This window comes from Chiloscyllium plagiosum, chromosome 12, assembly GCF_004010195.1.
Source record: "Chiloscyllium plagiosum isolate BGI_BamShark_2017 chromosome 12, ASM401019v2, whole genome shotgun sequence".
NCBI lineage: Eukaryota > Metazoa > Chordata > Chondrichthyes > Orectolobiformes > Hemiscylliidae > Chiloscyllium > Chiloscyllium plagiosum.
The window spans coordinates 52,667,769-52,679,904 of NC_057721.1; the positions used below are offsets into that span (position 1 = coordinate 52,667,769).

General features: G+C 37.6%; 1 protein-coding gene across 3 annotated transcripts in view; it reads left to right on the plus strand.

Moving 5' to 3' along the window:
• Positions 1–12,136, plus strand: part of cblb (Cbl proto-oncogene B, E3 ubiquitin protein ligase) — a 214,138-nt gene that overhangs the window by 120,159 nt on the left and 81,843 nt on the right. For all 3 annotated transcript variants that reach the window (XM_043701076.1, XM_043701074.1, XM_043701075.1), the window contains exon 3: positions 11,440–11,596. In XM_043701076.1, the coding sequence (XP_043557011.1) occupies positions 11,440–11,596 (157 nt within the window). The remainder of the gene's footprint in view (positions 1–11,439; positions 11,597–12,136) is intronic.

Sequence of the window (12,136 nt, forward strand, 5' to 3'; positions counted from 1 at the left end):
TGGCTTGTCCCTCCCCCCCCGCACCCCCCCCCCCACCACCACCACCAGAACTGGCTTCTATGTCTCAGGGATCTGAAAACCTCCCCTCACATCATTTCTCCAGCCACATAATATTCTGCTATTTGTACTTTGACTAGCAAATGATATCGTGAGATCACTGCCTTCGAGATCCTACTTTTTAAACTTGCTTTCTGCCTCCCTGTGTTCTGTTTTTATGATCTCATCCCTTTTATTTAAATCTTTGTTGTTGGTACCGATGTGTACCACAGCCACTGGGCTGTTTCCCCTCCCACTGCAGAATGTCCCGTTGTCAGTCTGAAATACTTTTGACCAGCACATGGAAGGGAATTGCCATCTTGGAGTTTTGTTTGCAGCTACAGAAATGTGTCTCTATTCCTCTTATGGTTGAATTCCCTTTTTATTATAGGCTTCCCATGCTTATTCCTCTTGTCTTGTGTGGTGCAACAAATTTGGCTATTGCTACTTTCCTCTGAAAGGCCATGTCCAAAGTGGTCTATCTGTTTCTCAGGTAAATGGCCACAGGGATCCTTGCACTCCATAGTTGGTCATCTTACTATGCCTGGTAGTCATCCATTCTCTCCTTGCACGTGGAATCTTAGCCTGTGGACCCATCTTTCTGTTTATGTTGTCTAAAATAATCTAGCTTTGTGGATGCTTCACAGCTATAGCTCCAGCTGTGAAACTTGGGCTTCTAGGAACTGCAGCTGAAGACACTTTGAGCACATTCTGGCCAGTGTCCTAGTTCTCACATAGACCAGGAGGAGCACTGTGGCCCTGAGCTTAGCTTCCATTCCTCAACCCTTTAAATTAAGCCTTTGGAGTCCCCTTAAAATCAATGTAAAAGTCCAGAGAAGTAATTAGTATTAGTTAGTCTAGAGTCCTTCTCTGCACCTTTATATTATTGCCTTTACAAACTCTAAACCCAAAATGAAGACCTTACAGGCTGTAAGCTGTCGCCTCTTGCCCAATGTCATTTTTTTCACGTTCTTCCTCGACTGCTTCACTGTGATTCTGACAATGGGACACGTTTCCCAAACTGCTTCACTATGATACTGCAGCAGGACACTTCCCAGCTAGTTATTTTGGAAACTCTTCCCAATGTTCCTCTGTTGTGAAAATTCATCATTCAATCAATTCCAAAAAAACAAGCAAACTGATTATTTAACTTGTTCCCATCTGAAGAACTTTGCTATATAGTAATTTGTCAATCTTGCTTACAAAACAGCAGTGACTGTACTTTAGATGTATTCATAGATTGTATGTATAGTTCATTTGAATTTTTGACACATTGAGGTTTTGTGTGAAAGTTGTTGAAATAATTTGACATAAGCCAGAAGAGGGTCTTTAATGGCCAAAAGGAAAATTGGTTGGAAAACCAAAGATTCAGACAAATGGGTATTACTTGGAATGTAGTAATTTACCCTTGGTCAAGTTATGTGTTCACTTTTATTCCCTGTGTAACTTGAACTTCTTTTTGAGGTCTGTTACCGACGGAAAGGTAGGAAATTTGGCATATTTGAATGGACATGTTCTCAAAATGGATAGACTTTTGCAAAGTGAGGTGACACCTCCTTGCAAGAAAAACATGGACGACAATTACATACTTTATATAAGGGACATTATATCCTGGCTTTTCAGGGACACTACCCAGATGAATTATTGTGACATGACCAGTTAGATTTCAATGGGTCTCAATTTGCAAAATATTTTTCTGATTAAGTACCACAACTTGACTTGGCCTGCAATCCAAAGCAGCAGCACCAACATAACCTCAGTCTTGCCATCCCCAACCACGACTAATGAGCTGTTAGTCTCTGGTCGATATGTGATATTCCTGAGGAGTTCAGTTGAAGAAGATTCATAGGGGCTGTAGGTAGCCCAACCAATGAACAATGGATAAAACTGGGATGTGTAGATGTCCTTAGAACCCAGTCAGGCTATTTGTCTTAGAAGGTAAGGCTGTGCTGGACTGCATGATCTCATACTTGGCTTAAAAAATGTACTCCTCTAACCTTTTAGCAAGGCACTGAGGGATATGGATGAACAGAGACACCTAGAGGTTCAAGTTTATAATTTCCAAAAAAACATAAATGTGTATAGATCTTATGACCTCTTTGTGGCTTTTTGCTTTTAGTATTTGGGACCACAGAGTAAAAATAATGAGTCAATGATGGATTCATGCTAAATATTAGTTTGGTGGCTCTTTAGGTCCAATTTGGATACTCTTTTATAGCAAGGATGCAAAAGCCATGGATCCTGCAGAGGTTTCTATTTATGTGTGAGCATGGACATGGGATTCTTGGACTATTTCCATTGGAGTGGAGAGGTCAAAGTAGAGATTTGAAAATTTACAAAAGCAAGAGAGCAAGTAAAATGGGAATGCTACCTCTGGTTACAGAATCACTGAAAATAATTATTCACTTGAAATATTTCTTAAGTTTGAAAAAGGTAATTTGGAATATTGTATGTTAAGATTATTGTTATGTGGAAATGCATTTCCACAGGGAGTGAAAAAGGTTGGAACAAGGAGCATTTATTCCTCCTCTTATTTAGAAAATTAGGAAAATATTTAAAGTTGTTGAAAATACAAGATTTGAAGAAGGGATCAGGATAATGGGATCTATTTTGGAATAATCTAGAAAATTTTTTTTGATTTAGTTACGTCATTTTCTATGTCACAACAAGTCTGTTCAGTATCTTTGTACCTTGTTTGCAATGGAATTTTGTGTCTCAAATATTCCAGTCAGTGTTTTGATTGACTGTGTCACATCGATGCCAGTAATATTTTAACTGTTATGAACTGTAGTGGTTATGAGCATTTTAAAAGTATTAATCTTATTGTCATTGGACAAGAGGGTGTGGTGAAACGGTTAAAAATTATGTCCCAATACATGTGTGAATAATAATGTAACACATGTATTGGGCCAAGCAATTATGAGCATTTTAAAAGTATTAATCTTATTGTCATTGGACAAGAGGGTCAACTCAGTTATATAATTGGAGTCTGGTATAAAGGATTGAACTGCTAATAACTAAGTCTAAAGTCAGAATATGAGAAGTATTCAACGACGTAGGATTAGAATAGTTTTTTGACCATCATGGACTTGAAGGGCCTTTTTCTGTGCTGTCGCCCTGTATGATATGATGTATAAATATATGGTGTAATGTAAAATTGTTAGATGCCACATGCTACATTTATGTACTGAAGCTACTGCCGTCAATAAATGAGATAACGATTAGCATCAGGCTATTTGGTTGTGGTTTACCTAAATGTATGGAGGTTTGAGTATTACTCTGGGAGCTATTTAGGTAGACAGCAAAGGGGTAAAAAAAAATGAAATAAGGTGCAAATGAGAATAGGGCAAAATACAACCATTAAAGTGTATAATGAAGTAGTAGTGAGGGGGAAGATGAGATCAATAAAGCTTGATGCAGATGGGACTATAATGGGCACTAAGCAAATGGTAGAAATGTTAGAGTTAAGTTAATGTGTTGTGTCTGTTTTCACAGTGGAGGAAGGGAATAAAATGTCATTGGTAAGAAGGAATCTAAAATAAACCAAGAGAAGGAAGTTATTAGCTGAGAAAATGCTGACTACATTGAAAAGATTTATGATGTTGATAAATGCCAGCAGAGACCAGTTGGACTGAGTGGCTTATTTGTGTGTGTTTAAATTCTATGTAATTATGCAGATAATGAAAGTAAAATAGGTGAAGAACTCTTCAAAAAAGTTCAGTAAAAAGAAAGTTTTAAATGTGTCCAGACTTAACAGAGGCGAGGTTAATGACAAATAAACATTAGCTCCAGGGAATGCAATCCAAGGAAGGATATGGCAGATGGATAAATGCTGAATTTGTTAAAAGTGAAGACAAAGATAATAAATAAAGTTACTGATGGAATTAGATCAGCTGAAGTGTAAAACTTTGACTATGCAGTTGTTGAAAACTTGCCTGAGCTGTAAACGTTTTGCAATGAACCCTGATTAGGGATACTAGTAGACAACCTGGTTGAATATATTGCAGTAATAGAGAGCTGCTGTGTTGTACAATCATAGAATTGTACAGCATAGAAATAGGCTCTTTGATTCAACTTGTCTATGCCAACCAGATATCCTAAATTAATCTAATCCCATTTGTCAGCATTTAGCCTATATTCCTCTGAACTCTTCGTATTCATATACCTATTCAGATACCTTTTAAATGTTGTAATTTTACCAGCCTCCACCACTTTCTCTGGCAGCTCATTCCAGACATGCACCACCCTATGCATGAAAAAATTGACCCTAGGTCCCTTTTAAATTTTTTCCCCTCACCTCCAACTGATGCCCTCTCGCTTTGGACTCTCCTACCCAGGGGAAAAAGACCATTGCTATTGACCCTATCCATACTCTTCATGATTTTGTAAGGTCAACCCTCAGCCTCCGACACTCCAGGGAAAATAGCCCCAGCCTCATAAACTCTCCCTATTGCTCAAACCCTCAACCCCTCCTTGTAGATCTTTTCTAAACCCTTTCAAGTTTCACAGCGTCTTTCCTATAGCAGGGAGACCAGAATTGCATGCAGTATTTCAAAAGAGGCCTAACTAATGTCCTGTCCAGCCATAACGTGACATCCCAACTCCTTTACTGCAAGCACTGACCAATAAAGGTAAGTGTACCAAACGCTTTCTTCACTATCCTTGTGACTCTGCCTTTAAGGAACTATGAGTCTGCACCCCAAGGTCTCTTTGTTCAGCACACTCCCCTGCCCTGATTTGCCTTATCAAAATGATGCACCTCAGAATTATCTAAATTAAACTCCATCTGTCACTCTTCAGCCTGCTGGCCCATCTGATCAAGGTCCCGTAGTAGTCACATAACTTTCTTCACTGTCCACTGCACCACTAAATGTTGGTGTCATCGGCAAACTTACTAAACATTCCTTCTATATTCACATCCATATCATTTATACAAATGATAAAAAGCAGTGAACCCAGCACGTTGTGGCACGTTGCTGGTTACAGGCCTCCAGCCTAAAAAACAGCCCTCTACCACATCCTCTGTCTCCTACCTTCAAGACAATTTTGTATCTAAATGGATAGCTCTCCCTGGCTTCCATGTGATCTAACCTTGCTAATCAGTCTCCCACGTGGAACCTAATTGAACTCCTTGCTGAAGTTCATATACAGAGGAACCTCGATTATCCGAACGAGATGGGTGGGCACTGTTTTGTTCGGATAATTAATTTTTGTCTCATACAAGGGAAGCCATACTAATCTAATGTTGTGCTCTACCGGAGAATTTGTTTAAATGTATAATTTTAATGAGTCTGCTATTTAAACAAACTAATCTTTGCATTCTGCAAATTGCAGGTTAAACTGAGAAGAACTCTTACCATCATATAAATATTATATCTGAAATCCCAGCATTAAAAAAGATCCAGAACAGCATCTACAATGGCAGGAGCATTTATCAGTTTCCGAGCTCAGTGTTGCGATAGTAAGACAAACATCGCCTTGCACATTCGATTACTTTCTCAGCCATTTTTTTCATGAACGACCTAGTAAAGTGACGGGAAAACTGTAAAACACTTAGTTTTGCAAAAGGATGTATTACTAACCCTTACCTGAAAAAAATCGAGTCACTGATGCTTGAGGTGCTTGTGTTTCTTTGTTTTTGCCAGTGTTTTCACATGTTCATCAGTACAGGTAAATCGAATACACTTACCTCTTTGATGTAACGTTTTTGCGGGACCTTGATCATCTTAGGGGCGGCATGGTGGTTCAGTGGTTAGCACTGCTGCCTCACAGCATCAGGGTCCCAGGTTCGATTCCAGCCTCAAGCAATTGTCTGTGTGGAGTTTGCACATTCTCCCCGTGTCAGCGTGGGTTTCCTCCGGGTGCTCCGGTTTCCTCCCACAGTCCAAAGATGTGCAGGTCAGGTGAATTGGCCATGCTAAATTGCCCATAGTGTTAGGTGCATTAGTTAGAGGGAAATGGATCTGGGTGGGTTGCTCTTCAGAGGTTTCGTGTGGTCTGGTTGGGCCGAAGGGCCTGTTTCCACACTGTAGGGAATCTAATCTAATCTTCAGATCATCTGAAATTCGGATAATTGATATTCGGGTAATCGAGGTTCTTCTGTGGAAAATGTCCACCGCTCTGCCTTCATTGGTCTTCACTGTCACTTCTTCAAAACCCTCAATCAAGTTAGTTGAAGGTACTGAGTTTTTGCCAAGACATTAAATGGTGACTCTTTCCTGTCAGACATAAAAATAAATCTCATTCAGTAATGGCCTTTACAAGAAAGCAATACAATTTGTCCTGTTCAGCTGGAACTCAAACAGCCAAGGTGCCCAAGCTGCTGAGTTTGCAATCATTGCTGGGCTCTGGTCCTAGAGGCCACTGAATGCATACATGCAGTGTTCAGAGCTTGGTGATATAATCCAGCCAGATTTCTGAGTTAGCAGCGTATGCGCTAGTATTCCAGGAGCTGTCTTATTGCTTAAATTCTGTTTGCTTCATACCTGCAAAACATTAACTTACAATTAATGAGAGAGAAAGTATCTTATGTTGTTTACTTCGCACCAACAATGTCATGTTCAGTTTCTTGGCCAGAGCATCAATATTGAGTTATGCAAGTTACGTGGCTACCTTCACGTGACTTGAACCTCAGTTTTCAAGGGCATTCGTGTATACCAGAGATATAGCAGATCAATCAGTGCTGATTGATTCCTGGATGCTAAACATCTTGCTTAAATTCCTGCTTTGTAGGGGTTATGTTTTCCCTCGGGTGGCAGAAAATGTCCTTTATACTGCTGCATTCGATGAGATCATTATCATGAGCAATGATTTTAACTGTCCAGAAGAAGGGCAGATTGGGGTGACTTACGCAGACTGTATGCTTTATGTGGTATTGTGCGAGGACCGTAGGCATCCTAAAAGAATGAGATGACTTTTGAATAGACACGAGCAGTAACTTCAATTTCCTTTCTGGTTTAGTTTGAAAGTGGCATGCATTTATAATGCAAAAGCACTTGCTGGAAGTCTAGGCTATAATTCAATGAAGATTGCCATATGATTGTGGAATAGACAAGAAGGAAGCTGGAAGAACATAGCAAACCAGGCAGCATTAGGTGGTGGAGGAGTCGACATTTCAGGGATTCCTGAAATTCTCCACCATCTGATGCTGCCTGGCTTGCAGTGTTCTTCCAGTCTCCTGCTTGTTTAGTTTGGATTCCAGCATCTGCAGTTTTTTTGTCTCTAAATATGATTGTGGAGATCTTTGAACAATCTGGAACATCGTTTGTGATAAACACTTCCTTCTTGGCTGCATTACAATGAATTGATTTGTTGCGAATTATGTTAACTTTCTCATTTTACCACTGAATGGTAATCAAAGGAAAGTTAAACTTGAAGACTTAAGTCCTTTGTTTGCAAAATATAAGGTAAATACCACACACAGTGTTATTGGAGAAAATTCTGTTATTGTTTTCATTTTGGCTTTAAAAACAATGCAGTACGTAACGCTTAAAAAAAATGTCATGCTTTACATACCGTTACTGAGGACATTTTTGGTTGAGGCACTCTTCTCTCAGCTCAGAGTGGCTGAATGTTATGAATTCTCGAAAATGATGTGCAATCTTTTAAAGAAATATTTAACTTTTCAGCTGTTTAACTGAACTAATTTGTTCCATAACTTCAGATGTTTAGATCTCACTAGTGTACTTTTTTTTGTATAGAATGTAATATGATACTTCTAATGTCAAAGCATATTTTTGTCATCTCACAAAGATAATAGTTGCTGCATTTGCAGCTGAATAGATCTACAAAATTTACAAAATATTTTCTCTGTGCTTTTCATGTATAGATTTGAACCCTCGGTAGTGCATGTTTTCTTTCTTGGTTTTGCAATGGTGCCAGCCAATTTGCCATAATGAACATGACTCATATACATTTGTGGTTCTGCACTATCAAAGACTTGCTATTTTAGAAACAGTGGCTTTGTAATCCAACTGAGGCTGATGATATACATTACCAGCCTGTGTTCAAGTAAGGCAATGAGTTTTTCAAGTTAATAAATACAGTTCACTGTTTTTCAAAGGTAAAATGAAGACTTGTAGACAGTAGACAATACTAATATTTTTTCACACCTTAAAACATTTGCACCCTCAAAAAAGTTGGGATACACTGTTTTTAATCGTGCACAAATTTTGCATTCCCTAAATAAATAGGGTGAGATATCTGTAATGATATTGATGTCAATATTGTTTGTGTTTGATTAGATTAGATTACCTACAGTGTGGAAACAGGTCCTCCGGCCCAACTAGACCACACCGACCCTCCGAAGAGCAATCCACCTCCCTTCACCTAACACGACGGGCAATTTAGCATGGCCAATTCACCTAACCTGCACATTTTTGGACTATGGGAGGAAACCGGAGCACGCGGAGGAAACCCACGCAGACACGGGGAGAATGTGCAAACTCCACACTGACAGTTGCCTGAGACGGGAATTGAACCCAGGTCTCTGGCGCTGTGAGGCAGCAGAGCTAACTATTATGCCACCGTGCCGCCCATTTGGTGGAACATTAAAATATTTGCTGAATTATTATAAACACTGTGGCAGTTAAGATGTATAATATAAATAGAGTTCACATGGGGATTATTTTTTTGCAAAATTTAGGAAGTACAGTTTTTAGTAACAGTCTGTCTGTGTAGTTAATGCACTAGTTGTCTTTGTGTTGCCAGTAACAACAGCAATTGTGAAAGAATTTAAACTTATGATTTTGACATGATCTGGGAGAAGAGTACTTTTGTTCAAATCAGTTACCAAATACCTATAATTATGTTCACTAAACCAGAAATGAAGTAGTAGTGTTACTGAACATCAGAAAGGTTGTACTGTAAGTACATAGTGATCTTTTGAGTTAGCATGTACCTCTGTTCGTCTGCACCTGAGACAACATGGCTAAATGATGTCCAATGCATTTCCTTGATACTCCTAGAATCTACTACTGGAGCTTTATATCAAGGATATTGTAGAATCCAATCATTTTGTATAGCAGCAATTTCTTAAAGATGTAACCTTTTCACTTGCTGTATGAAAGACGTCAGTTCGTGTGTGTTTCATCTGATGTGGTGTTTCAGTATGGGGCTGAGTGGTTTCCTGTTTATGAAGCATCTGGTGTTGTACCTGATAGATTGAGAGTACTGAAGATGTATGGTACATTGTCATTTTCCTCATGTGGTTCCTGTACATTTTTAAAAAAATGAAATTTTGAGTGTATTCCAAGTCTCTGCTCCTGGTAATGTGTAAAACAAGCTTTTAAGTTTGACCTCTTGTTTTTAAAAGCAACAAAATTATAGGAAAGATTTTAATTTGCTGAAGCCTCATTCACTTATGCAGTATTAAAATTTGGCCAGAAATATTCATGTTTTTTAAAAAAACTTTGCACATTTTCTTACTTATTTCAATTCCATATTTACTTCTGCATTTTTATTTTCATTCTTCTAATTCTATACTTATTCACTTTGTTTTCTACTGCTTATAAACCATCCCTTGTTTTCTCTTTGCCCATTTTAATTACCTTGGTTCTAATACAGGATATGTACTGTGCCCAAAATGTGAAGTCCCTCAGGAAGAATGTATTGTGGAGGTCAAAACTATGGAGAGTCTTTTTATAAAATTAAACAAGCAGTTAATTGAATGGGAGGTTTTTAATGTCATGGAAGTGAGTCAGTTAAGATTTCTGAGAGAGTTACTAAATAATTTGAAGAGCACTATTTAGTTCAATGACAAAATTGAGATTATTAATGGAGTCAGAAATTTTAATCAGCATTTCACAATTGATTCTGACTCAAATATTTGTTGTTACCACAGTCCAATGCTCCTGAATTACCAAATTTGTATCCTTTGTATGATTAGTGGACAACAGGGTGGTCATAATTGTGGTTTGTGGTTTGAAAACAAAGGATACTGAACAGTGTTGATTTTAATTTCATATTTGTTACAAAATTGGTCACCAGTAATGAGGGTTTTTCTAAACTTTTTGACTTCCCTAATTTGTTATATTGGAGCATGCATTAGTTTCATTTTTCATCTTTTTGACCAGATAATTTAACTTCACTAGTTCTTACTTGTCAGTATGAATTGACTTGAAGTGAGATTGAATGAAAATTTAGTGGTTAGCTCGTAGGTTGAACAGAACTGCCCTGTGTGCTCCGAGGAAAAACAGTGTTTATTTTCCTTGTTTCAGATTTAAGTGTGCATGATTTAATTAACCAAATTTTTTCTGTGATTTTGCTGAAAAGTGTGCAAAATGTTTGAGCACTTATTTTGATTGTCATTTTGTTCACACAATTGCATACATTTCACAATTGTTTACTGTTGGTAATTGAAAAGGAAAATCCTCTTTAGAACAGAGCAAGCTGAAGGGTCCTCAGTTCTTAAGAAGAGTAATTGAAAATGATAACTCTGCTTTCCCTCCACAGATGCTGCCAGACCGACTGTATCTTTCCAGCAATTTCTGCTTTTGTTCCAACATCTACAGTTGTTTTTTCCAACTAGATAGCACTTCATTGCTGAATATGGAAATAATTTTGGTCAAAGTGGAAAGTTAATATAGTACAATGCTTTTGAAATAACATTGTCAAGGTTGGATAGGAGAAAGGCTTTCTTTACACTTAAGTTAGAAATGCAAGACTTTCAAACAAGATCTTTTGTAATCCTTTGTTTATTGTAAAAGATGTCCAGTGGAAAGTTCTTTTCCTTGAATTGTCCAATTTGAAACCGCAATGGTTACTTCAAATCACTAAGTACATTTGTAATGGATGGTGAGGGTGTACTTGAGAAACTACAGAAAGGTAAATCTCTTTGAGTGCCCAAGACTCTTGTGCAGTATGAACTTGATTTTATTTGTGTGTTACAGTTTTAAACCATCATAAGATATTGTACTGGTTATCGCAGCTGTCAATTCCAGTTTTTATAAGTATGGTGTAATTATGCTTCGCAATACCAGCAGCAGCTTAATATATTTGACTCTATATTACAGCAAGCTAATAATGTTTTGTTGTATAGAAATTGGTACCTTTTGAGCAAACACATGATGTTAAGTGTCATAGTCTGGACAGGTAACACTTGCAGTATTGATGCGTATTTCCTCAAAAACTGAGCAGTTTCAAAGTGCACTTGAAAGGCAAATCAGGGCCCAACATTTCACTTAATATTTCGCTTGTTTTCTAGATTAGAATTTGAATAAGAATAATTTTGGTTAAGAAGCCATGTTCTTTGGAAGGAGAAATAGTGTACTCAGAAAAAAATATGATTGGAGCTATCTGGTAACATAGAAATGTTTGTTATGTAAATAATTATGCACTTCCTTTACTAAACCATTGCCTCACTGATAAAATAAATAGTTTGTATTATTAATCTCTCTTTTTCAGGACTGTTGTGCCATGGAAAGTCTTTAGACAGTGCCTTCATGAAGTTCATTCTATCAGCTCTGGTTTGGAAGCCATGGCTCTGAAGTCTACAATCGACTTGACGTGCAATGATTACATTTCAATCTTTGAATTTGATATCTTCACCAGGCTATTTCAGGTGAGTTAATGATTACAAGATGATTATCTGAAAATGAAAATAGATATTGTATGTTATTAAGTTTATTTTAAATTGGGAGGACAACAGTTGAACTAATCTGCGAAGCATTTTGATGCGCGTATCAGAGAGGAGGAGCTTTCTTTGAAATATAGAGCTATTGAAGATGTGTAACATGTATCTTAAATTATGTCAGTGCACATGCAAAAACAATGTTCTGAACAAAGATTTGATTGAACAGACCCAGCTCCCACAAGATTTTTAATAGATTGTTGTAAATTCATTTGTTTTATAACCTATTCTTTGTCCCACTGTTCTCTGAATGGTCTGTTGCAGGAGGTAGTGAAAACTTTGTGTTACAATTTCCTAATAAACAGTAACAAAAAAAAATGCATCATCAGTGTATTGTATGTTGTTGGCAATATTTTTGGCTGCTGTTTTGCTTTAAAGAAAGAACTTTTCTGGCTGCTCCTCAGTTTCCTGGAAATCTTGTTAGAAATGGTGGAAGTAATACAGATTCTGATAGTATGTTGTTTTCTTTTA